The following is a 27,212-nucleotide window of genomic DNA, read 5'->3' as shown; positions in this document are numbered from 1 at the left end:
TCACTCATTTATTCATCAAAAACATATGCTATATATTAGATGTTTATGCTCTTATGGCACTTGATTCGGCAGTTCATAGAGAACTCACAACCTAAATAAACTTAATCTGCAACTGCCAAAGAAAAAGAATTTTTGTTTGGTTTTTTTTTCTTAGTGACATATACCTTTAGCTGGTGGAACTTCAGGTTTTCTGGTAACAGCGACAGGTTCCTTCTTTGGTGGGACGACTTTCTTGAGAAATCCAGGAACTTTAAAGATATTAGTTTGTTGATGTTGTTGTTATTGGTTTTAAAGAATTACAAGAATTTACAAAGTGTTAGAAACAGGGAAAAAATCCAACTTACTGAGACAGGGTTAATATTAACTGAAACAAATCAAAATACTATTGGCTATAGGCAGAAAATAATGACATAACAAAATGAAATCATACAGAATCACAATTAACACCATTTATGAGGTTTTACTAGACTATCAAAGAAAATTAAAAGCGAATTTTTTTCATCATTATAGCAATATTAATGTAGATACCTTTAGCTGGTGGTGCTTCTGGTTCCTTAGGAACTGGAACTTTTTTCACTGGGACAATTTTCTTTGGCACCTCAGGTACTTTAAAGATATTAGTTCCATTTAAATTTAGAAATTTGAAGACATGAAAAATATTTTGAAAAAAGTGTCACATAAAAAGACAACATATCAATCATAACACACATTACACATAACACAATCAAGGAAAATGATAAAAACACAGACATTACCACAAGAAGGACCAAAGATTCCCCATCCCTCCTGCCTCCCATCATCACCATTCACCCCCTTTCAAATGTACCTTTAGCAGGTGGAGGCTCTGGTTTTTTGACAACAGGCACTTTCTTTTCTGGGACGACCTTGGGTACCTCGGGCACTTTAAAGACAAGAGTTTCTTTTAGATCCATTGATATTCAAAAACTTTACAAATTGTACTTAACATCAGACTTGAAGAAACAAGAAGGATGACTGAGGAGAAATGGAAGGATTCAACTATGCTCATCCTTGTTAAGATGGATACCTGATGTCATATTTTGCATTCTTTAATATGAAACTCAACTTTCATCTGTCTTTTTCCTCTTATTTTTTTAAACTTTAAATTCCATGAAGGCAAAAAATGTATATAAGTTTTTTGGTATCTCCTTTAGAAAATACCACATTGCTCTGCAGACTGTAGGTGGCTTAGGAGATATATATTGAATTAATTTAATTGCTGAACAGAAGGATCCGGATAGCTTTTTAAAATCAATAATATCGAATTTTCAGGAAATCAAAGGTTTTCATGTCCTTCCTGGTCTCCTTTAAACCTAGTGCCTTCCCTCTGAGCTTATCTTCAACTCATCCTATGTATATCTTGCATATTGCTCTCCTCATGAAACTGTGACTGTCTTCAGAGCAGGACTGGATTTTGCCTTTCTTTGTAACCCAAGCCCTTACTACACAGTAGGTGCTTAATAAATGATTGTGGACGTGACCATGCAAAGAGGCAGAATACTTTTTTTTTTGCTTAAATATTTTGCAAGGTAGTTTATTTTTTCCAAAGATTTTATTTGAGTTTTATTTTATGTTTTTTAATAGAAAGATAAGCAATATCTTTTTAATGGAATCAAAGACTTTGCCAGTAATTAGCATTGGCTTATACCTTTAGGTGGTGGTGGGACTGGCTCTTCAGGAATGGGAACAGCTGCTTCCTCCTCAGGAGCTGGTATTTCCTCTTCAGGCTCTTCTACTTCGGGAACAACTTCTTCAGGTTCTTCATATACTTTAAAGATATTAGTTAATTTTCACTTTACCTTTAGCTATTTTCAAAGGTAACAAACTATATCAATGGACATAAAAATTCCAACCACATAGTTTGTAAACTGTGTCAAACATACAGGTATACATACACATATTTACATATAATCCCATATTATATATGGGGAGACATATCATATAAGACTTTAACATTTTAAAATTGAGCAACATCATATGAAGAATAACATTTTAGACTGGAACAGCATTTTGTTTTTAATTCCTACAATCACCACTAGATCAATCAAAAACTTGGAATCATCTTTAACTCTTCTCTTTTCTGTGTCTCCCTCTCTGTCTCTCTGTTGCTCTGACTGTTTTTCTCCCTCCTCAACTACATCCAATCACCTCTCTCCTCCCTATTGTTATCCTTCAAATTTAGCTCCTCACGAACTCTTATCTAAACTGGTCCACTAGTAATAATAGCCTCCAAAAAACCCCAACCAACCAAACAAAAATAATAGCCCCTAATCTTCTTGCCTTCCAATTCTACCTTTTCTAATTCTTCATATAGATGTCAAAAACAACTCTTCCTATTTCTAGTTTGATTGAAAATTAAAAGTTTGTCAGGTTTGTGTGCACTTTATTTTTTACCCCTCTTCCTATGAAATTTATACTTGTCCTCCTCCCTCTGTTATGAACTGTTGTATGCATTAGAGAAAATCGGGTTTCATTTTGGTCCCTGAGCCACACTCAGATTGTTCAAACTTAAGAGTTAGGAATTCTCAGAACTAAATAAGAGAGGAAAATATTTAAGAAATCATTAAACAGAAACAACAGAAAGGAAAAGAAATAAAGATCAAATTCTAAGTATTCAGAAGTAGTAAATGGATATATGGGTCCACAGGTACCTTCTGGTGGGGGAGATTCAATTTTCTTGGGTACAGGAACAGGAACAGGTTTCTCTTCAGGGACAAGTTTCTTTGGCACCTCTGGCACTTTAAAGATATTAGTTAATTTTACTTTGTGGCACTTGAGAAATATGGGACATTTACTTGAGTACATGAGTGGGGTTCTGATTTTGTACAGTTGCCTAGGGTACTGATCCAGACAGGAAGCATTAATAACTGAAGGGAAAAGTCTGGATCAGTTAAAAAAAGGATAATAGGGAGAAAGGAATGTGCTTTATAAAGAACAAAATAATTATGTTCAAACACATCAGTGAACTTATCAAAAGTGGCTGAAGGAATGATAAAATGTTTTTAATTCAATTTTTAAAAATCCAATTAAAATATAAACACAACATGAAGAGTACTGGGAAAAGAAGATACAAAACACATAAATTTCTGGGTCAGAGGAGAATGATTTTCTTCAGAGTTATCTTAGGAGTCTATACCTTTAGCAGGCGGGGCTTCTGGCTTTTTGGGGACAGTCACAGGTACTTTCTTTTCAGGAACAACTTCTTTGGGAGGTTCAGGCACTTGAAAGATATTAGTATTTTTAATTTTAGGACTTAAAATGAATCATATATACAGAAGGAAAAAAAGTAATTTTCAAGACCCACCGAATCCTCCTCCCATGTCCTTCCTTCCCCTTGAATACAAAACCTTCCAAACAGAATTATATACCTTTGGCAGGTGGGGGTATTTTCTTTTCTGGGACCACTTTCTTGGGTGCTTCAGGCACTTTAAAAGATATTAGTAGTTTCAAAAATCAGTTTTGAAAACAGTAAAAAAAACAACAGGAACATTTACAAAACCTAAAGTTGTGAAGAACATCATTAGTCATGATAAGTACCTTTTGCAGGTGGTGGCTCGGGTTTTTTGACAACAGGTGGTGGCTCGGGTTTTTTGACAACAGGTGGTGGGGCTTTCTTTTCTGGGACCACTTTCTGAGGTGGCTTTGGCACTTTAAAGATATTAGTATTTTCATGTTATAGAAATATTAAGCCAGGTAGGAAACATAAAAATAGCTTCACCATACACAGACTTTTGAACACTGGTGGTAAGCATCATTTTCTGAAGGTAGGGCTCTTAACCTGGTACTGAACTATTTTGATATCCCATTCCAATAAAACTGATTTCTTTGGTTAATACTTTGTATTTTATTTTATGCATTTAAACACATTATTCTGACAAGAGAACCCACAGACTCCACCAAACAGCCAAGGTGATCCAGGACACACACAAAACGAGTTAAGAATTTGACTGAATTTGAAATATTTGACCAATACTCATAGGTACCTTTGGGTGGTGGAGGAGGAGGAGGAGGCTCTGGCTCTGGTTCTGGCTCTTCTTCTGGCTCTTCATACACTTCTTCTGGAGTTACCTCTGGAGTAATTTCCTCTGGCTCTTCATACACTTTAAAGATATTAGCTAATTTTACTGTTAGAATTTATACAGAAACAACAAAAATATTTTCAGCAGAAATTCATTCTCCAGACAAAAAATAAGAGGCAGACAGACATTTTCCTTCCTAATTTGGTCTGTTTTAGCCATGTACCTTCAGGTGGTGGAGTCTCTGGCTTGGGAGGAGCAGCAACAGGCACCCTCTTGACTGGGACAGTTTCCTTTGGAACCTCAGGTTCTTTAAAGATATTAGTTTATTTAGGTTTAGGAAGATTGAAGGCAAATGAGTGTGATCAAGCTCAGTCATAAGCCATTAGTACCTTTAGCAGGTGGCAGTTCTGATGTTTTGGGGATAACTAAAGGTACTTTTTTTTCAGGGATAACTTCTTTGGGGGTTTCAGGTACTTTAAAGATATTAGTATTTTAATTTATACTTACAGGTTATAACATTTACTAGAAACATATGATTCCCCCCCCCCCCCAATTAACAGAAGTTAAGACATTCCTCATTTGGAATGACTGGTGGCTGATACCTTTAACTGCTGGGACATCTGTTTTTTTGGGGACAGCCACAGGCACTTTCTTTTCAGGGATGACTTCTTTGGGGGTTTCAGGCACTTTAAAGATATTAGTTTTTATTTATACTAATAAGTTACAACATCCACTAGAAACACACAATTCTCCCCCCCTCTAGCCCCCCACCCCCACCCCCAGTGAACAGAAGTTAAGACATTTCTCATCCAGGATGATTGGTGGCTGCTACCTTTAACTGCTGGGGTTTCAGGCTTTTTGCGGACAGCCACAGGCACTTTCTTTTCAGGGATGACTTCTTTGGGAGGTTCAGGCACTTTGAAGATATTAGTGTTTTTACTTTTAGTTATGATGAAGACAAATGTAAAACATCAAATATGAAAATGTTTTTAAGCATAGATCTTTCTGAATCAAATGAGTGTACATAAATACCTTTAACAGGTGGAATTTCTGGTTTTTTGGGAACAGTCACTTTCTTTTCAGGGACAACTTCTTTTGGAGGTTCAGGCACTTTAAAGATATTAGTAATTTATAATTAGGTGCTATGAATAGTAGTATAAGCACCAAAATATTTTAAAGAGATAGCATAAAATTCTTCAGAATTAATACAATGATGACATATACCTTTGGCTGGTGGCACCTCTGGTTTTTTTGGGACAGCCACAGGCACCTTCTTTTCAGGAACAATCTCTTTAGGTACTTCAGGCACTTTAAAGATATTAGTATTTTTACATTTAGAAATTAAGAAAGAGAAACATTAAATCCATTTTCACAGCAACCGTAAAATTTCAAGAGTAAAAGTTTCTATTTTCCAACCCCCCCCCCACAATACCTTTAACTGGTGGGGCCTCTGGCTCAGGGGAAACAGTTACAGGCACTTTCTTGTCTAGGATAACCTCTACAGGTGGTTCAGGCACTTTAAAAATAGTTTTTAAAAATATTTAGGATTTGTAAAGATAAGTGGAAAAACATCAGTGTATATTACCTAGAAGATGCATCATATAGGGATAAATATGTTGGCTTTGGAGTCAGTTTATATATGTATCAGTCTTTAGAGTTAGAATATCAAGACTGATACATTACCTGCCATAATCAAAGTAGTGGGAATAAAAACTTTTAGCTGGAAGGACTATTAAATTTTGGGGAACCAGACACAAATGCTTTCTTTTTAGTGGCTAACTCCTTGGGAGGATTTCGGGCACTTTCAGGCACTAATACTAAAGATACTAGTATTTTTATGTTTTGGGGTTCCAATGATCATTTTCTAATGCAGAACGGATGTTCTGAAGAATGAGGTTGCTGGTGACATATACCTTTAACTGGTGGTGCTTCTGTTTTTTTGGGCACAATCACAGGCACCTTCTTTTCTGGGATGACTTCTTTGGAAGCTTCAGGCACTTAAAAAATATTATTATTTTTAAATTTAGGGATTTTTGTATTTCAAAGAGCTATTTTTTTGACAACAGAAGACAAATATTTTTCTCTCAGTAGTGACATATATCTTTAGCAGGTAGGGCTTTTGGTTTGGGGGGAAGAGTCACAGCTATTTCCTTATGAGGGACAGTCTCTTGGGGAGTTTCTGGTTCCTTTAAGATATTAGTTTTTTCTTTTTTTTTACATGTTGAAGTTACCAAGGTCAAAAGAAAAATAAATAACACTCGTACAGCGAAAAGTAATTTTTATAGGCCAGAAAAGATTCTCCCCATCACCTCCCACAATTTAAAGGGTGGGAGTATATATCTTTAGGTGGTGGGGGTTCTGGCCTTTGAGAGACCACCACAGACATTTTTAAGGGATAATTGCTCTTTAGGCAATTAGAAGATATTAGTATTTTATATGTAGGGGTTATGAAGTTTAAAAGAAACATCAAAATAATTTCAAAAACAAGAGAAGACATCCTTTTTTTTCAGAATTATTTCAGCAGTGATCTATACCTTTAGCAGGTGGGGCTTCTGGCATTTTGGGGATAGTCACAGGCACTTTCTTCTCAGGGATAACTTCTGGAGGTACTTCTGGTATTTTAAAGATATTAGTATTTTTTACACATTAGAATATTTTTAAGAACACAAGCAATATACCCCTCTTATAGAATGACTTCAGAAGAGATCTATACCTTTAGCAGGTGGGGCTTCTGGCTTTTTGGGGACAGCCACAGGCACTTTCTTCTCAAGGATAACTTCTTGGGGGACTTCTGGCACTTTAAAGATATTAGTATTTTACACATCAGAATATTTTCAAGAGCATAGACAAGACATCCCTCTTATAGAATGACTTCAGAAGTGACCCATACCTTTAGCAGGTGGGGCTTCTGGCTTTTTGGGGACAGCCATAGGCACTTTCTTCTCAGGGATAACTTCTTGGGGGACTTCTGGCACTTTAAAGATATTAGTATTTTACACATCAGAATATTTTCAGGAACATAGACAAGACACTCTTCTTATAGAATGACTTCAGAAGTGACATATACCTTTAACAGGTGGGGCTTCTGGCTTTTTGGGGATAGTCACAGATATTTTCTTCTCAAGGATAACTTCTTGGGGGACTTCTGGCACTTTAAATATATTAGTATTTTACACATCAGAATATTTTCAAGAGCATAGACAAGACACCCCTCTTATAGAATGACTTCAGAAGTGACCCATACCTTTAGCAGGTGGAGCTTCTGGCTTTTTGGGGACAGCCATAGGCACTTTCTTCTCAGGGATAACTTCTTGGGGGACTTCTGGCACTTTAAAGATATTAGTGTTTTTACACATCAGCATATTTTCAAGAACATAGACAAGACACCCCTCTTATAGAATGACTTCAGAAGTGACCCATACCTTTAGCAGGTGGGGCTTCTGGCTTTTTGGGGACAGCCATAGGCACTTTCTTCTCAGGGATAACTTCTTGGGGGACTTCTGGCACTTTAAAGATATTAGTATTTTTACACATCAGAATATTTTCAGGAACATAGACAAGACACCCCTCTTATAGAATGACTTCAGAAGTGACATATACCTTTAACAGGTGGGGCTTCTGGCTTTTTGGGGATAGTCACAGATATTTTCTTCTCAAGGATAACTTCTTGGGGGGCTTCTGGCACTTTAAAGATATTAGTATTTTTATACATCAGAATATTTTCAGGAGCATAGACAAAACACCCCTCTTATAGAATGACTTCAGAAGTGACCCATTACCTTTAGCAGGTGGGGTTTCTGGCTTTTTGGGGGCAGCCACAGGCACTTTCTTCTCAAGGGTAACTTCTTGGGGGACTTCTGGCACTTTAAAAGATATTAGTATTTTTTTTACACATCAGAATATTTTCAAGAGTATAGACAAGACACCCCTCTTTTAATAATGACTTCAGAAGTGACATATACCTTTAACAGGTGGGGCTTCTGGCTTTTTAGGGATAGTCACAGATATTTTCTTCTCAACGATAACTTCTTGGAGGACTTCTGGCACTTTAAAGATATTAGTATTTTTACACATCCGAATATTATCAAGAGATAAGACAAAACACCCCTCTTATAGAATGACTTCAGAAGTGACCCATACCTTTAGCAGGTGGGGTTTCTGGCTTTTTGGGGACAGCTACAGGCACTTTTTTCTCAAGGATAACTTCTTGGGGGACTTCTGGCACTTTAAAATATTAGTATTTTACACATCAGAATATTTTTAGGAGCATAGACAAGATACCCCTCTTTTTTAGGGTTTTTTACAAGGCAAATGGGGTTGTCGCTTGCCCAATGCCACACAGCTAGGTAATTATTAAATGTCTGAGACTGGATTTGAACCCAGGTACTTCTGACTCCAGGGCTGGTGCTTTATCCACTGTGCCACCTAGACACCCCCAAGATACCCCTCTTAAAGATTGATTCCAACAGTGACCTATACCTTTAGCAGGTGGGGCTTCTGGCTTTTTGGGGGCAGCCATAGGCACTTTCTTCTCAAGAATAACTTCTTGGGGAACTTCTGGCACTTTAAAGATATTAGTATTTTTACACATCAGAATATTTTCAGGAACATAGACAAGACACCCCTCTTATAGAATGACTTCAGAAGTGACATATACCTTTAACAGGTGGGGCTTCTGGCTTTTTGGGGATAGTCACAGATATTTTCTTCTCAAGGATAACTTCTTGTGGGACTTCTGGCACTTTAAAGATATTAGTATTTTTGCACATCAGAATATTTTCAGAAGCACAGACAAAACACCCCTCTTATAGAATGACTTCAGAAGTGACCCATTACCTTTAGCAGGTGGGGCTTCTGGCTTTTTGGGGGCAGCCACAGGCACTTTCTTCTCAAGGATAACTTCTTGGGGAACTTCTGGCACTTTAAAGATATTAGTATTTTTACACATCAGAATATTTTCAGGAGCATAGACAAGACACCCCTCTTAAAGAATGATTTCAACAGTGGCCTATACCTTTAGTAGATGGGACTTCTGGCTTTTTGGGAACAGCCATAGGCACTTTCTTCTCAGGGATAACTTCTTGGGGAACTTCTGGCACTTTAAAGATATTAGTATTTTACACATCAGAATATTTTCAGGACAAGACACCCATCTTAAAGAATGACTTCAGAAGTGACATATACCTTTAACAGGTGGGGCTTCTGGCTTTTTGGGGATGGTCACAGATATTTTCTTCTCAGGGATAACTTCTTGGGGGACTTCTGGCACTTTAAAGATATTAGTATTTTTATACATCAGAATATTTTCAGGAACATAGACAAGACACCCCTCTTATAGAATGACTTCAGAAGTGACATATACCTTTAACAGGTGGGGCTTCTGGCTTTTTGGGGATAGTCACAGATATTTTCTTCTCAAGGATAACTTCTTGGGGGGCTTCTGGCACTTTAAAGATATTAGTATTTTTATACATCAGAATATTTTCAGGAACATAGACAAGACACCCATCTTAAAGAATGATTCCCACAGCAACCTATACCTTTAGCAGGTGGGGCTTCTGGCTTTTTGGGGATAGTCACAGATATTTTCTTCTCAGGGACAACTTCTTGGGGAACTTCTGGCACTTTAAAGATATTAGTATTTTTACACATCAGAATATTTTCAGGAACATAGACAAGACACCCCTCTTACAGAATGATTTCAGAAGTGACATATACCTTTAACAGGTGGGGCTTCTGGCTTTTTGGGGATAGTCACAGATATTTTCTTCTCGGGGATAACTTCTTGGGGGGCTTCTGGCACTTTAAAGATATTAGTATTTTTATACATCAGAATATTTTCAGGAACATAGACAAGACAATCTTCTTATAGAATGACTTCAGAAGTGACATATACCTTTAACAGGTGGGGCTTCTGGCTTTTTGGGGATAGTCACAGATATTTTCTTCTCAACGATAACTTCTTGGAGGACTTCTGGCACTTTAAAGATATTAGTATTTTTACACATCCAAATATTATCAAGAGATAAGACAAAACACCCCTCTTATAGAATGACTTCAGAAGTGACCCATACCTTTAGCAGGTGGGGTTTCTGGCTTTTTGGGGACAGCTACAGGCACTTTTTTCTCAAGGATAACTTCTTGGGGGACTTCTGGCACTTTAAAGATATTAGTATTTTTATACATCAGAATATTTTCAAGAGCACACAAGACACCCCTCTTATAGAATGATCTCAGCAGTGACCTATACCTTTAGTAGGTGGGGCTTCTGGCTTTTTGGGGACAGCCACAGGCACTTTCTTCTCAGGGACAACTTGTTTGGGAGTTTCAGGCACTTGAAAGATATTAGTATTTTAAAATTAGAAACTGTGAAGAAATCATCTGATTTTAAGAGCAGACAGTTACTCATCAGGATTATTTCCTTGAGAACATATACATTTAGCTGGTGGCATTTCTGTTTTGGAAGGAACAACTATGGGCACTTTCTTTTCTGGAACAATCTCTTCAGGACCTTCAGGCATTTGAAAGATATTAGTATTTTTATAATTAGGGGTTATGTGGTTCAACAGTGATTTAAAAATATTTTCAATAATAAAGATAACACATGTTGCTTTACTGGTGACCTATACCTTTAGCAGGTGGCATTTCTGACTTTTGGGGGGATAGTCACTGGCATTTTCCTTTCAGGGATGACTTCTTGGAGCACTTCAGGTACTTTAAAGATATTAGTATTTTTATAATTTAGAGGTCTTAAAGATTACCAGAAAAAGCAAAATAGTTTCAATAATAGAAGACATCTCACTCTTTCTCTCAGAATTAGTTTATTAATGACCCATACCTTTAGCAGGTGGGACTTCTGTCTTTTTTTTTGGGAATAGCCACAAGCACTTTCCCTTCAGGGACAGCTTCTTTGGGAGGTTCAGGTATTTGAACATTATTAGTGATCTTAAAATTAGGAGCTACAAAGATCAGTAGAAAATAAATCTGATTTTTAAGAGCAGAGTTCAGGACATTTTTGCCCCCCCATAATTACTTGATTGGTGAAATATACCTTTAAATGATGGGGTCTCTGGCATTTTGGGAATAGCCATAGTCACTTTTGTGTCAGGGCCAATCTCTCTAGTAGCTTCAGGCACTTGAAAGATATTAATATTTTTATACTTAGAGGTTATGATGTTCAACAGAGACTTCAAAATATTTTCAGTAACAAGGCACTGTACTAATCTTTCCAAATTCCTTGATGGGTGTTATATACCTTTAGCAGGTGGACCTTTTGGTTCTTTGGGGACAGCCATTGTCACTTTCTTTTCAGGGACAACTTCTTGAGACACTTCAGGCACTTTAAAGATATTAGTATTTTTACACTTAGGGGTTATAAATCTTAATAGAAACATCAAAACAGTGTCAATAACAAAAGATCTTCTTTCAGAATTGATTTAGCAATGACCTATATACCTTTAGGAGGTGGGGCTCCTGGCTTTTTGGGGACAGCCACAGGCACTTTCTTTTCAGGAATAACTTCTTTGGGAAGTTCAGGCACTTGAAAGATATTAGTAATTTTAAAATTAGGATTTATGAAGGTCACCCAAAATGTCAATATGATTTTCAAGAGTGGAGGATGACATATTTTTCTTTTATAATTACTTCACTGGTGACAGATACTTTTTGCAAGTGGGGCTTCTGGTTTTTTGGGGAGAGCCACACGCATTTTCTTCTCTGGGATAACTTCTTGGGGAACTTCAGGCACTTTAAAGATATTAGTATTTTAATTACTTAGAAATTATGAGACACAGAAACACATGAGAAGACAAGACCTTTTTTAGATTTACTTGATTGTTAATTATTCCTTTAGCAGGTAGGGTTTCTAGTTTGGGGGGGATGGCAACAAGAATTTTCTTTTCAGAGACAAAATTTTTTGGGGGAACTGCAGACATTTTAAAGATATTAGTATCTTTTTATACTTGAGAATTAGAGGATTCAATGTAGATTTCAGGATATTTTCATTAACAGACGACAAGACATTCTTCTTTCCAAATTATTTGACTGGTGACATATACCTTTCCCAGGTGGAGCTTCTGGTTTTGGGGGGATAGTCACAGGCATTCTCTTTTCAGAGACCACTCCTTTGGGAGTTTCAGGCACTTTGAAGATATTAGTAATATTACACTTAGAAAGACATAGTACACAGTAACATATATTTAAAGCTAGCTGAGTTTCCCCCTCAAAATCGATTGAGTATATATACCTTGAACTGGTTTTACTTCTGACTTTTGAAGCTTTATTCTTTCAGGGACAGCTTCTGAGGTAGCTTCAGGCGCTTAAATATTAGAATTTTTATTTTTAGGGGTTATGAAAAATTCATAGAAACAGTATCTATATCCATATACCCAAAATTATTTGAACTTAAGAATTTGGTCCACCCCTAATATGACAAGTAGCAATCAACTGTGACTAAAACAATTAGGTTAATAACAGTTGATGAATGTCTCATCTTTAGGCTACTTTTTAAAAGTATAAATTGTACAGCAAGTATAGAGGACAATTTCCTCATCTGGAGTTCCTTCTAGTTCAGTTTGGATTAGAATTAATAGTGTATCAATGACAGCAGAGGTACAACATATAAAATAAATAGAAAACACAATATTAATGAATTGGGAAGTTTTTAGTCTTAGGACTTTAAGAGCCAGAAAGAACCTTGGAGTTAATGGCGGGGACATCCAATTCAGTTCTTTAATTTTGCAGAAGAAGATAATGAGAAAGGTTAAGTGATTTGTTCAAGGTCACATAGATTAGAACCTAATAAAGGCAAGGGTTCTTTGAACCATAGCTCTCTGCCCCTGGAGCTAGTATTCTTTTCCCCTAGATTACATATGTACCTAATATATTTTTATATTATTGCTATTGTAGAAAATTACTCATTTCAAGTTTTTGTTTTTTAAATAGTATTTATTGTGTAATTTCTGGAATTTCCACATTACCTATGCTTATGTAAAGTTGATGCTCAATTGGGACCTATAAGAGAATCTCAGCACCATTGGGTGGTAATCACTCTGAATTTCAATCCCAAATTTTCTGTCTCAAAGAATTCTGTCTCAATGTGATGTCACAAAAGGTTGATACAATTTCTGCTCTAGGAGGAAAAGTATTTGGTACTTTTTCTGTTAAGGATCCTATCTTTGGAGATACATAATATTCTAATGATATCAATGGTCTTGCTTTTAGAAGTCTTAAGGATAAAAGAAAAACCTTTCACCCCAAGCAATATTCCTTTGAACAAGATCAATATTTTTCTCTTCCCTGAAATGTAAACTTTGATCACTGGGAACCTGTACCTTGTAGAACCTTTGGTCTGGGGTCCACTCTCTCCTTTGAAACAAATTCCTTTGTCCCTTTGTTGACTTTAAAGATATTAGTATTTTTACATTAGGCATCACACATAAATAGAATGCATCTTTAAGCTTTAAGCACACTTAGACAAGTAATTTTCCAGAAAAACAAGACAAGAAAATTATTTTTCTTTTGACTGGAGCAAATGGGGAATGATACCTGGCACTGGGAGTTTCTCCCTCTTGAGACTTGCAGGATGTGCTTCTTCTGGAGCACCTTTCTTGAAAACTTCAGGCACTTTAAAGATATTAGTATTTTTAGATTTAGCAATTTGAGAGACCTACTGAACTGGAACACAAACTACATGGACATCATATTGTTAAACAAAATGTAATATGGAATTGTACCCTCAAGATTTATACCTTGTACTGAAGGAGCTTCTGGGTTTGGGGGCAAGTGTATTGGTAGTTTCTTTTCTGGGACAGGTTTCTTGAATACACCAGGTTCTTTAAAGATATTAGTAGTTTAGTATTCAATAGTTATAAAACATATAGATAAAATAGTAAATGTGTTTCTCTAAACTATGGCAAAAGTTGTTTCTTCAGAATTTGATCATTTAAGGATACCTTCTGTTGGAAGTTGTTCTGTTATTTTGGGAACAGGTTCCAATGCCTCCTCTTCCTGTGTAAATTTTCGGGGTACATCAGGCTCTTTAAAGATATTAGTAGGTTGAGACAATGTTAACATTTAGTTGTTAAGAAGACAGAGAAATTATTATTCAAATAGATATAACATGTGATTTTTCAGTCTTGAAGTCAAAGCTCTTCTGGATTTGGTGTTGGTGAAATGTACCTTTGGCAGATGGAACTTCTTTCTTTTTAGGAATGGTCACAGGGATTTTCTCTTCTGGGATGGTTTTCTTGGACAACTCAGGTGCTTGAAAGATATTAGTAATTTAATACTTAGGAATGATAAAGAAAAATGGGAAATATCAATCTTTCATGATCAAAGATAACCTTTCTTCAGATTTAGATCATGGCTGTTGTCTCCCTGTATTGGGTTAGGATCCCTTACTTTTAGGATTTACAACACATATAGGTTCTTTTTTCTTTTAGGACCACTTCTTTGAGCTCTTCAGATACTTAAAAAGATATTGTTTTTTGTACACTTAGAGGAATTTCAAAGATACAAAAGGAACTGTAATAATAATGACATGACATGAGACACACATTAATCACTAAAATTAAAAAATAATGATAAGAACAGAATAGCATGTGAGTTTCTGTTCTATGTTTTTTTTTGCTCATTGAAAGAATTATGAGTTTAGGGAACATTTTTCCATTTTGTTAAAAACTACCAATTCCCCACTATACTTTGGTACACTAATTAATCAACCTAGTGGTTAGAGCCCTGATAATTCTGCATTCTACTCTACCCCTAACAAATTGTTTTTAAATCATAATTGCTACTGGTGTTATTTGTTGACTGCCTCAGTACATAAGCAACAGGGATACTTCTGGATTAGTCAGATATAATGAAGGTGAGTCTGATATCTTTCTTCATCTTTCATTTTTTACATAATTTAGAATTCTACAATTTAAAATATGTATATATGAAAAGTAAATCTCAGTTTTTACAAACCATCTTTTCTCATATAACTTTCTAGGTCTCAGGGACTTCAAAGATATTAGTAAATTTATTGTTGTGAATTCATTCAAGAATGAAAATAAATTATTAAGAATTTGAAGGATGAGGAAAATACATAGTTTATAAAAAGGCATAGACACACACACACACACACACTTATTCTCTCTAAACCACATACCCATTACCATCTCAGACAGATACACAAGGGACAATTATTTCACCATTGTGAAAAATGTTATAGATACCTTTAGCAGGTGGTGCCTCTGGTTTTTTGGGAACAGCAACTGGAACTTTTGCTTCTGGAACAATTTTCTTCGGTACTTCAGGCACTTTAAAGATTTAAAGGATTTTTTTAAAAAATCATTTTTGAGAATTCCAAAATTGTACATAAAATAGCAAGAAAAATAAAAGATACATCTGACAAATGGTATCTATAGGTAGATTTGTTTAGTAATGCCTTGATTTGTGCATGCATACTAACATTTTGGTTATTTTATTTTTCTAATATTTATAGGATACTCTTTTATAGTATTAGCAGCAAACTTTTCCAAAGGAAGGTGCTTGATAGGAAGAAGAAAATATCTTTTATCAATTTTATTTAATATTGATATTATCAGATTAGGTAACTGTGGGTTTCATGGTCTCTACTTCTTAGGAAGTGAAATGGGAAGGGAATAAGTATTTCTATAGTGTCCACTATGTACCAGACCCTGGTATATTTACATTTATTTACAAATGTAAAAATATTATTTCATTTGATCTTTATAACAACCGTGTAAGATAGGTGCTAATACTATCCTCATGTCCTCAAAATATATCCTCATTGAGGAAACTGAGGCAAACAGAGGTTAAGCAACTTACACAGGCTCACACACTATATAAGCATCTAAGTCAAGGTCTTCTTGACTCTATTCCCTTACCAGCTATCTCTGATTCTAGGCACCTATCATTTCCTCCATAGCCCCACAGATCCAGACTTTTTAATTGTCCTTAGGGCAGTACAGTGAAAAGGAATCTGGGTTGAAATCTTATTTCTCGGGTTTAATATCTATGTGACTTAGGGTACTTTCCTCTATGGGTCTCAATTTCTTAAAATGGAAAAATGATGGAGTTGAATTAGATGCTTTCTGAGATCCCTTCCAGTTGCATATCTCTAATTCTAAAGAATAAGCATGTTATTCAATATAAAATTTGGCTTAATTCCAAAAATCATCATCCCTTGAAATATGATTATCTTTAAGGTGTTTTTTTTTTGCAAGGCAATGGGGTTAAGTGGCTTGCCCAAGGCCACACAGCTAGGTAATTAGTAAGTGTCTGAGGCCACATTTGAACTCAGGTCCTCCTGACTCCAGGGCCGGTGCTCTGTCCACTGTGCCACCTAGCCGCCCCCCAAATATGATTATCTTTAGAAAGAAAAGCAGTCTATTTCCCTTCTCCCCATTAAGTAGAAAAAAGAAGTCATTTATATTTTGGTTAAAAGGAGAACAAAGAACAAAAGACTTGGAGATTTTCCCTGCCATATGTTATAAGAAAGGAATGTACCTTTAGCTGGAGGAGGAGCTTCTGGTTCCTCTGGAACAGGAATCTTCTTTTCTGGAATAACTTTCTTGGGCACCTCAGGCACTTTAAAAACAGTAATTTTTTTCTTAATTTTCCAAATTATAAAGATTTGTAAACAAACAAGATAAAAGAAATATAAAGACATATCAAAACAATGCTAAAAAGCCAGGAAATGTAGACTTAATCTCATCACATATGTCACAATTATTGATAAGGAAGAATTCTGACATTTAGTATAAACCAAAAAAACCCCAAAGGAATATTTCATTTTTAGAACAAGTAAACCAGCTATTTATCTGACAAAAATTAAATGACCCATGTACCTTTAGGAGGTGGTACTTCTGGCTTTTTTGGTGGAGTAATTTGTATTTTCTCTTCTGTGATAATTTTCTTGGTCACTTCAGGCACTTTAAAGATATTAGTTCAAGTTGGAAAATTTTTAAGAGACATATGAAACATTAACAGATCACAGACATCAAATAATATTAACAATGTTACAGATAAAAGACAAACGTGAATTTGTGACATATGCACATGCCTGGTGAAGAATTAATTTCAACAGAAGGGAATTGGGTATCACTAGGAAGTTGGTAAATATTTAAACCTTTAGTTTGCATTGCTTTAGAGTCTTAGATAGATCAACTGACATTTTCTTTACTTTAAAAACTTCCTTAGGGACTTCACTTTAAAGATATTAGTTGGTTTTAGAAATTTAAAAAAATATAGAACATAGAAAGAAAGCAGAAAACAGAAAATAAAATCATAAAGCAACTTTACATGCATGTTGTACCATAAAATTAAATAAGAAGAACTTTTCAATAAATGAAATACCTTTTGCTGGTGGCTCTTTTTGAGGTACAATGGTAGGTTGTTTTTTGGGAGGGATGACTTTCTCAGGAATTTTAGGCCCTTCAAAGATATTAGGGTTTGTTTTGATTTTTAGTATATTTAAATATTAAAAAACTCATACTTTTACATAATATTAATCTCAAAGATGATATGAGGGAAACATAATAAAACATTTTTTACTTATAATAATATTCATCTCTGAATTTCAATGCTTTATAAGCCTTGTACCAAGAGAATAAGAGAATATAAGTTTTATGGTAACAGAACATGCTTAAATTTTGTCTTTGTGTTGGAATAGTGTCTTGCACTTGGTAGGCACATAATAAATATTTATTAAACTGAATTAAATATCCTACACCCTCTAGTCTACATAAAAGTAGATACATACTTATTTCCTTATATTTTGCATACTATTTATTTTTTTCCAGAAGGACCAAATTGATACTACATGATTCAATATTCTTTGCTTTTATTTCTTCTAGAGATTAAGAAACTGGTATGCCTTATTGAAATTTGTGTTTCTATAATAAGTATTTCAATAGTTTTGGTGGTTTTTTTTTAAAAAAAGTTAAAACAAACATAAAGATTCAAGATTCTGATATTATTTTTAGGCAGTGTTTACATAAGACTATAATTATTAGTGAAAACCTTAGTTAATTGTTCCATCTTTATATTTGATTTTTTTTCTTCTGCTGAACTTATCGCTTCTTTAGCTTCACCAACTAGTTATTATGAGATTGGTGATAACTTTAGTTGACTTCAAAAATGATTAGTAGTTCCTAATTCAGTAAAAGCTGACTTGACAAACTGATAAATTAAGTATTTTAATCCTGCCTTCAGAAAGCAAACTTGGATTGAGATGTTTCTGGGAAATTTACATCTAATTCATTTCAATAGGTGGATCAAAGAATTAAAATTTTCTTGAGACTTGCAGAAATTTTAATCTATAACCATAATTCAAATGGAGATTATGCTTTAAAGAAAGTTAGTTGAAAGCAAGATTTGAAGAGTGTGAATAACTGCAGAACACTATATACCTTTCCCAGGGGGTGTGGGTTTGACCATCACTTCCTCTTCTTTGACTTCAATGACTTCTTTGACTCTATAGACTTCTTCAACTTCCAAGACTTCTTCCACTGCATGTTCTTGTTCAACATCATAGAATTCCTCCTCCTCCTCTTCTACTTCATAAAACTCTTCAAATTCTTTAGCCTCTATTACTTGTTCAACTTCTTGTTCTATTTCTAGTACTTCTTGTACTATTTCTTGTTTGTGGAAGATGACTGATACTTGTTCTTCTTGGATTGTTTTCTTTGCAATTGTCTCTACTTTAAGAGATTTGAAGTGGTATAGGAAAATGAGGGTGAAAGTTTACAAAGAAATGGTACAAGAAATATGATAAAAGGTACTTGGGAAACAAACACAACAAACATTCACAATCAAAGCTTCTAATAAGAATTGTTGTTGTACCTGTTGTAGGGGCAACCACCTCCTTTTTAGGTACAAGAGTCTTCTTTTCTGGGACTTTCTTGGCTACTTCAGGCACTTTAAAGACAGAGTATTTATTTTTTTAAGAATGTAAAACATTAAGATGAATCTAGTAATATAAAGCAGGGTAATATACAACATGGAACTAAAGAGGAATAACAAATGAAAACTCAGGGACGACACAAATACTCATTGAAGAAAAGATGAAGATGAAATGCATTATTTAATAAGTTAAAGAGAAGAAGATATACCTTTAGTTGGAGGAGGCTCTTTTTTCTGAATAACAGGTACTTTTTCTTCAGGAACAGGTTTCTTTGTCACTTTAAAGATATTAGGATTTTTTAAAAGTAATTTTACAATGCTGACATTTCAAAATAAATATGAAACAAAAAAGTAACAAAACAAAGAATATACTTAAAACTGAAAATTACAGGAATAATGTTCTGGAATGTTAGCTATGAGCTACTGTTTTCAAATAAAATACAGACCTTTTTCCTATATCACTATTTGGTTTGATCAAAATTCAGGTTCAAAAAATTTTTTTTCTAAAGCCTTTTTTTAAAAAAGACCCTGTGCCATTTACTAATAATAGACTTCACTCATGGAAGATCTGCTTCTATAATCCTTAATGAAGAAAACCTTATTTAAATAATCATTGTTAAATATATATTTAGAGCTCACATGTGCCCAATGTTCTTTAAGGCATTATTGTACTGATCTTTTTAATCAAGAAAAGGACTATATAATTAGGATATATAGAAGTTTTTTTCTCCTGTCAGATAATTTAAGGTGGATTTGGAATAGATGGAACAATTGACTTAAGTTATTCATAGAACACTGTACAGAAGATTATGGTAGAAAGATTAACACCATTTAATGATTTATACTAACAAATCATTCTTTTTGAAAGTCAGCTGCCAAAAATTGAAGGACTTTTTAAGGGTGACTAGCAGAGGGAGGACTGAAAAGTAATGTATTAGAGAATAATTTCAGTGATCTATACTTTCTCCCCAGGCAATGGAATAAACTTTCTCTTTCTGAGCCAATGAAAGAAGAGGATATTTAGGAAAGATTCATGGAGACAAATTTAAGTTAGAAAGGAAACACAGTCAAGTATTTTCATGAAGAAACTGATACAATGAAATGTGAGTGCCAGTGATATCACTATTAAACACTTCTTCCATTTGCTGAAACAGCAAAAGAAATATATGGAAAATATATACTTGAAGGTGGGTGCTACTAATGTTAGTCACAACTTTGGCATTTAAATGATTGCATGGCTGCCATGTTTGTTTTTATTTTCATGATATTGGCTATACCTTTAAGTGGTGGAGCCTTCTCTTTTTTAGGAGTAACAGCAGGTGCTTCAGGGATCGTTTTCTTAACCACCTCAGGCACTTGAAAGATATTTGATGAATAATTAAAGATTTTTTTATGCAGAACACAGAACAACAACAACAAGAATACAATAATATATAAAAACACACAGAACTTTTAAGTTAAAAGACAATGGACATCTAATAATTCTCTGACTTAAACTTTTGTCTTGAAGAAGGAAAATGTGCTCTAAAATATAAGCAAAAATGCATTTAAGGAGTTCATTTCAAGAATAATAGCTTGGGTTTGCTCAGAATTGAGTTCTCAAATTCCTTTTTAAGGGAAAAAGGAAAGAATGAGAACTAGGATAAAATGCTAATTGTAAAAAATAGACAATGTAACTGAAAGAGGGGAAAGCATCCCATCTCTCACAATAATGTATATTTAAACAAATAGTTATAATTAGAATGAAATAAAAAAAAACACTTCAACCTTCCTATTAGAGAGCTTCAATTTTCAGCAATGATCTTTTACCAACTATAATTCACCAAAAAAATAATTCAGAAAGTCTCCAAAGTTTGAATAAATACTGAAAAAGACCAGAGGTCTGAGGGTATTTAAAGAACCCAATTCTCATATTACATTGATGTACCTATAGGTGGTGTAACTTCCTCAACCTCCTCTATGATAGGAGCTTCTTCAGGTATCTCTTCCTCTGGAAGAATTTCCTCAGGTTCTTCAGGCACTTAAAAATATTAGGGTTTTGTGAGTTATTTTGATAATTTAATGAATTTGTGACTAAAATGACAACACTAAACTCATTTTAATATTAAGCATACAATTGACTCACACAAACCAATTAAGCATATATCAGCCATGAAAATTGTTGTTTTTTTAAATCATTATTCTTTTACAAATTGAATAAACCCTGCCAAATCATAGAATATCAGTGCTAGAAGAGGTCTGAAAGACAATCTAGGCCACCACCTCATTTTACAGATAGGGAAAACAAGTCCAAATTATTTATGTAGTTTGAAAGACAGTGAGAACAGTGCAAAGATCACAATTCAAATTCTGACTCCAAGACTTACTATCTAGATGACCATGGAGAAATCACTTCATTCCTTTAAAAGCCTCAAGTTTCTCATGAATTGGTTTTATACTGGCTGTCCTGGGACTGACTCTCTCTCTCTCTCTCTCTCTCTCTCTCTCTCTCTCTCTCTCTCTTCTCTCTCTCCCTCCCTCTTAAAATCCTTAGCTTTCTTCAGGACTCAATTCAATAGCCTAATTCCCTCAGGAGGTCTTAAAGTGTTGGCTAGTGCTTTTCCTTCAAAGGTTAACTTATGTTTGCTTTGTGTATATCTTGAATATTATACATTAGAATGTAAAATCCATGAGGCAGGAACTGGTTTTTTTTCCCTTTATATCTCAAGCTCCAATCACAGTTCCTAGCATATATTAAGTACTTAATAAATACTTGTTAATTAACTAACTAAATAGGTGTAATGATACTTTCACTATCTACTCACAAGCTTATTGTGAAGAAAAATTTCTTTTAAACCCAACAGCTGTATATAAAATATCATTTTTATTATTGTATAAAGTTTTTTTACAGACTATTAGTTGAAGAATTTGAATTACATGCAGAATCTTCTCTAAAACTAGTCCCTTTTCTATCACATCACAATGGTCTCTATCTAGAGAATCCTAAATCTTATTAGTCTGACATGCCTATTTATGACAGCTAGGTGGAACAGTAGATAGCAGGCAGGGTCTGGAGTCCAGTTCAAATTTGATTTCAGACAGGTAATGGTTGTGTTGTCCTGGGCAAGTCACTTAACCCTGCTTGCCTCAGTTTCCTCATCTGTAAAATGAGTTGGAGAAGGAAATGCCAAACCACTCCAGTATTTTTTTATTAAGAAAACCCCAAATGGGGTCACAAAGAGTAAAATGCAACTGAAACAATTGAACAACCACAACAAAATATGCCTATTCATTCATATTCATATAAATAAGTTAAGAAAAGACAAACATACAACAAATAAAGAATTTCATTTCAATCAGACCACAGACAAAACAACAAAAAGAGCAGTTTTCTGAACTTTTAGTTCTACTCTTATCCTTTAAGATGAATAAGAGGTTTTTGTTGTTGTTTGTACGACAGCTACGGCAGTGCTGATTTTCATACATAGTTTAAAACTCAAAATGTGAATTCAGTTTGTATAAAAAGTAGACAAATTAAGACAATAGAAACACTGACAAATTAGACCTCTCTATATGGTTGGGAACTTATCTACCTTCGGCTGGTGGGGCTTCTTCTTGAGGGAGAACAGGTGGCGGTCTTTCTTCCACTTTCTTAGGTACCTCAGGAACTTTAAAGATATTAGTTGCTTTTAGGAACTTTAAAACACTTATATAGCAAGAACAAAAGAAACACAAGAGGGCAAAATTCTGATTTTTCATTGCAAGAAGAAGGGAATAAGAACAGATACATACATGATGGGACATTAACTTTTCAATGAATGGGTTAGTAGAATTTTTTTTTTTAAAGAAAGAGGTTTATGTTACAAAACTATAAATTCATTGAAGAGGTTATCTACCTTTTGCTGCAGGGGCCTCTACTTTTTTGGGAAGTGGAATATGTGATTCAGGATCTGGTTTCTTAGTCACTTCTGGCACTTTAAAGATATTTGGATTTGGTATTTTTTCTATTTTGGGGGGCACCCAACAACCACAAAGTCAGCATTATCACAAAAGAAGATGACACAATACAAACTCTGTATATAAACATAAATGCAACTCAAGAAACATACATTTTGACAATTAGGATGAGTGAAAGATATGATATGAGCGAAGTTGCATTAGTTACATATGATCATAGCTAGCTAGTCTAGGGGGATGAAGTACCTTTAGCTGGGGGGGGCTTCACTTTCTTAGGAACAGGGGTGGGGACTTTCTTCTCAGGCACAGGTTTCTTAGGCACCTCTGGTACTTTAAAGAGATTATTTATTTTAGGAGTCCATTTCAGACACCAAAAGACAAAAAATACATAATACAAATAAGACAAAAGACAATAGATACATAACAATATTAAAGTGAGTTAGAACAAAAATATAGACAGACACATGGGTGACATTGATTTTACTTTTGAAGAAAAGAATGAAACAGCAAACTTTAATCTGTTTTACAAGTTGAGGTACCTTTGGGTGGAGGGGCCTCTTCTTTTTTGGGAATGGACACCTTTTTCTCAGCCACTTTCTTCTTTGGAACCTCAGGCACTTTAAAGACATCATTTCATGACAAAAATTTCATTTTGAGTTGAAAAGACACATCATAAAGAATAAGAACACATATGGGACACAAAAGTATAAGGACAAAGACCCCTGATCAAAATCCACCCTACTTGCCCCCCCCCCCATCCAACTCCAGACAGACACATGGAAAGACAACACTATAGTTAAGAACATAATGGGAATGATCAGGTCTGAACCTTATGGTGGAATTAGGCTTTGGAGTCTGAACTGGGCAGCAGAACCCTTGATTTTTGGACAGCAAATGTGTCTAAACCATTTAATGGGTATTTGTGATTTACTCAGCAAACATCTACATAACATCCCTGACTTAAAAATCTATATCTAGGTATATATACATATATATATATATATATATATATATATATATGTATATATTCCAAAGGGAGTAGACATGGCTTTCTGCTGAAACCATAGGAAGAAACATTGTTGAACTACAAAGCAAAGAAATCTTGATTTCATTTCCCACACAGTGATTTCACTTCATTCTACTACCAAGATAATTTATACTCCTGGAGGTCAGGGATTTATTTTTTTTTTGGTCTTTTATTTGCAGGATTTCACTCAGTGCTCAATGTAAAGTAGATGCTTAATAAATGCTATCTGCATCTATGCATGTGTTCACATATATTGATATATACATGTATGATGTAGTCAATTATGAGGAATTTATGTATCAGTATATATTGCTGTTGCTCATTGTTATGATTTCTCTATGCGGCATTGGGGACTCATTCTTTTTTGGCATTTTAAAGACACCATGGTTTAGTGAATAAATGATGTTTTGGCAGATCTTTTTTTTCTTCAAGTTTTATAGGATTGACAAAACCAGTCACTGTATAATCTTTACATGTTTAGAATAACTTTCACCTAAAAGGTGAAAAAGGCAGTGGACATAGAGTGCTGTCACCAGAATCAGAAAATTCTCAAATTCAAATCCAAACTGGGATACTTACTAGCTATATGACCTTGGACACTTAACTTCTCTCAATCTCAATTTTCCCATTTAGAAAATGAGTATAATTATAGAACTCACCTCTCAGAATTATTGTGAAGATCAATTGAGATAATATTTGTAAAGTGCTTATGGCACATGGTAGGCTCTATATAAATACTAACTATTAATAGTATGAATCACCATCATCATCATAAAATTGATAATAAGATGGATTCCTGCTGCCACTCATTTTTTCCTGTTTTGAGTAACATAGCACAAAAAATAAAAAGAAATAATCTGAATTCAGTGCATGTTAATGCAGTTTTAAAAGCAAAATTGGAGGTAACCGAATTTCATAAGTATTTCCTTTTCTCAAGCCCAGTTCCATCATAATTGAATTGGAAAGAAATGTAAATAAAGATTATACGATTAGGAACACTCTCTTGGGCTCATTGTTATACCTTTGACTGGTGGAGCTTCCACTTTTTTAGGGGCAGGGACAGGGACTTTCTTCTCTGGTACAGCTTTCTTAGGTACTTCAGGCACTTAAAAACATTATATTTAAATAAATTAAAAACCACATTCAAAGGACACATTACAGAAAAAGAAGCACATAAGCACAAAACTATTAAAAATGTGTTAAAGGATTTTTCAAGAATAAAATAACACAAAAATACAGAGGAGACATGATGACACAGAGAGAAGAATTAAGTTGATGGCGATGATGTTTTGGAGAACTTCAAGGAAGAGCTATTATACCTGGTACATGCACAGGTATTTCTGGTTTAATTTCTTCCTCAGGTGGAATTTCTTCTTCAAATGGAACTTCCTCTTCTTCTTCCTCAGGGGGAAGTTCTTCCTCCTCTGGGGGAATTTCTTCTTCCACCAGTGGAACTTCTTCCTCCTCCTCCTCCTCAAAGGCAACTTCTTCATCAGGGATGATCACAGGAGCAGGGATTGGCTCAGGTTTCTTTGGCACTTTAAATGACATTATTTGATTTTAAAAACTTAGTTTTCATAAAAAAAACACTCAGAACAAAAGAACAACATGAAGAAGGAAATAACTGGAATGATAGAGAAGCAAAAACAAATCAAAAATAAATTCTACAAAACATTAATTTCAGATGGTGAGACTAGTGAACACAACAGAAAGTTTTGTCCTTACAATAATTCTGATTATATACATATATTTGTATATATATAATGTATATCTATATGTATATATACATATAAATAACTCTGAAATGTACCTTTGGCAGGAGGAACTTCTACTTTTTTCGGAATAGGCACAGGTTTTTCTTCAGGGACAACTTTCTTGGGTATCTCTGGCACTTGAAAGATATTATTTGACTTTAAGAATGCATTCTTTTATATTTCTTAGAAAAAAGATTTTTAAAAGTACCAAGAAAGGAGAAGAGTTCAAATGTCTAAACTGTGACACTTAACATGCATACATATTTAACATAGTATTCTATTCTTTTTAAATTCAAAAGAATGGATGTAAAGCTGTGTGAGCTCATATAAAATGTAAGAGCTACTCTTTCCTATACATTTTAATGGAAGAAACAATGTACCTTTGGCTGGTGGAGGCTCCACTTTCTTAGGAACTGGAGTAGGCACCTTCTTCTCTGGTACAGGTTTTTTAGGTACTTCAGGCACTTAAAAATATTATATTTAAGTAAATATAGGGCTCTTCAATTGATTTAGAGAGATTATTTTAAGAATTTTATCTTTTTTTATGCCATATCAAAATAATACATTAAAGGGTCATAAACATGTAAGACAAGGAAACAAAATAACCACCCCATTATAAAGGTAGCTTTTGACTTAGGAGAACTTTTTTTCCTTGAGGGAAATGACATCAAGGATATTTCTGCCGGAAGAGCAAGAAATAAGACCCTCCCACTTGTACTATATTTCATTTTGAAATGAAAAATACTGTAGATATATCACAAGGGTATATACCTTTGGCTGGGGGAGGTTCCACCTTTTTAGGGACAGGTACTGGTACTTTCTCTTCTGGTACAGGTTTCTTGGGTACCTCAGGCACTTTAAAGACAATATGTTAGGTTAAGTATCTCATTTTTTAAGTCCTAAGACATGACAATAGTATAATACATTATTATCTGAAACAGAAACATTGACTTATTCTGAATAGAATTAAGAATGACCACAAAGATAACAACTCCCTCCATAAGAGATGAAAAGACATTCACACATACTGTTTAACGTAGATTGACTGGTGAGGAACATAGTGTGTACTAGCTGGTGACAGCTTTCACTTATTTTGCTTTAAACATAAACAGACACACACATATATATATATATATATATATATATATACACCATACATATATATAAAATAAGCACATTTAACGTTTTATTCAACATTCAACATTGGTCTGTTTAATATATATATATGGATTGATTTAAAATAATCAAATATCCATATGTGAATATATTAAATATATATTGAATATTAAACAACTCACTGACATTATCAACATAATAACACTTCAGTAATAAAATAATGACAATATATTAATACAAAAACATACCTAATAAATATACTAGTTCTTCACAATAATATACTTAACAAATATATTAAATAATATATCAATTTGTATGAATATGTTAAATATTCTTATATGTTATAATAAGAGGTTATTGTAACACTGAAAAGAAAAACAAAACAGCACAAGTACAATTCACAAACAAATTTCAGAAGAATAAACACAT

At 34.3% G+C, this 27,212-nt stretch overlaps 1 protein-coding gene across 1 annotated transcript in view; it reads right to left on the bottom strand.

Annotated features, from left to right (window-relative positions):
* Positions 1-27,212, bottom strand: part of TTN (titin) — a 408,614-nt gene that overhangs the window by 131,679 nt on the left and 249,723 nt on the right. The window contains exons 142-182 of the mRNA XM_074212758.1: positions 26,439-26,522; positions 26,048-26,131; positions 25,724-25,804; positions 25,233-25,451; positions 24,935-25,018; positions 23,426-23,503; positions 23,133-23,216; positions 22,821-22,903; positions 22,523-22,772; positions 20,878-20,970; positions 20,228-20,305; positions 19,160-19,228; positions 18,890-18,965; positions 18,458-18,732; positions 17,403-17,480; positions 16,895-16,978; positions 16,554-16,634; positions 15,257-15,340; positions 14,217-14,300; positions 13,991-14,074; positions 13,787-13,870; positions 13,584-13,661; positions 12,283-12,354; positions 12,095-12,178; positions 11,493-11,576; positions 10,288-10,371; positions 10,112-10,195; positions 7,460-7,543; positions 7,282-7,365; positions 7,105-7,188; positions 6,928-7,011; positions 6,751-6,834; positions 6,572-6,649; positions 5,951-6,034; positions 5,470-5,553; positions 5,262-5,345; positions 5,070-5,147; positions 2,670-2,756; positions 1,667-1,786; positions 827-901; positions 529-606 (exon numbers count right to left, since the gene is read on the bottom strand). Coding sequence (XP_074068859.1) covers positions 529-606; positions 827-901; positions 1,667-1,786; positions 2,670-2,756; positions 5,070-5,147; positions 5,262-5,345; positions 5,470-5,553; positions 5,951-6,034; positions 6,572-6,649; positions 6,751-6,834; positions 6,928-7,011; positions 7,105-7,188; positions 7,282-7,365; positions 7,460-7,543; positions 10,112-10,195; positions 10,288-10,371; positions 11,493-11,576; positions 12,095-12,178; positions 12,283-12,354; positions 13,584-13,661; positions 13,787-13,870; positions 13,991-14,074; positions 14,217-14,300; positions 15,257-15,340; positions 16,554-16,634; positions 16,895-16,978; positions 17,403-17,480; positions 18,458-18,732; positions 18,890-18,965; positions 19,160-19,228; positions 20,228-20,305; positions 20,878-20,970; positions 22,523-22,772; positions 22,821-22,903; positions 23,133-23,216; positions 23,426-23,503; positions 24,935-25,018; positions 25,233-25,451; positions 25,724-25,804; positions 26,048-26,131; positions 26,439-26,522 — 3,891 coding nt within the window. The remainder of the gene's footprint in view (positions 1-528; positions 607-826; positions 902-1,666; positions 1,787-2,669; positions 2,757-5,069; positions 5,148-5,261; positions 5,346-5,469; positions 5,554-5,950; positions 6,035-6,571; positions 6,650-6,750; positions 6,835-6,927; positions 7,012-7,104; positions 7,189-7,281; positions 7,366-7,459; positions 7,544-10,111; positions 10,196-10,287; positions 10,372-11,492; positions 11,577-12,094; positions 12,179-12,282; positions 12,355-13,583; positions 13,662-13,786; positions 13,871-13,990; positions 14,075-14,216; positions 14,301-15,256; positions 15,341-16,553; positions 16,635-16,894; positions 16,979-17,402; positions 17,481-18,457; positions 18,733-18,889; positions 18,966-19,159; positions 19,229-20,227; positions 20,306-20,877; positions 20,971-22,522; positions 22,773-22,820; positions 22,904-23,132; positions 23,217-23,425; positions 23,504-24,934; positions 25,019-25,232; positions 25,452-25,723; positions 25,805-26,047; positions 26,132-26,438; positions 26,523-27,212) is intronic.

This window comes from Macrotis lagotis, chromosome 1 (genome assembly GCF_037893015.1).
Source record: "Macrotis lagotis isolate mMagLag1 chromosome 1, bilby.v1.9.chrom.fasta, whole genome shotgun sequence".
In the NCBI taxonomy this organism is placed as follows: domain Eukaryota; kingdom Metazoa; phylum Chordata; class Mammalia; order Peramelemorphia; family Peramelidae; genus Macrotis; species Macrotis lagotis.
Note: the sequence above shows the minus strand (reverse complement) of the source record. Positions and strands in the feature narration are given on the sequence as shown.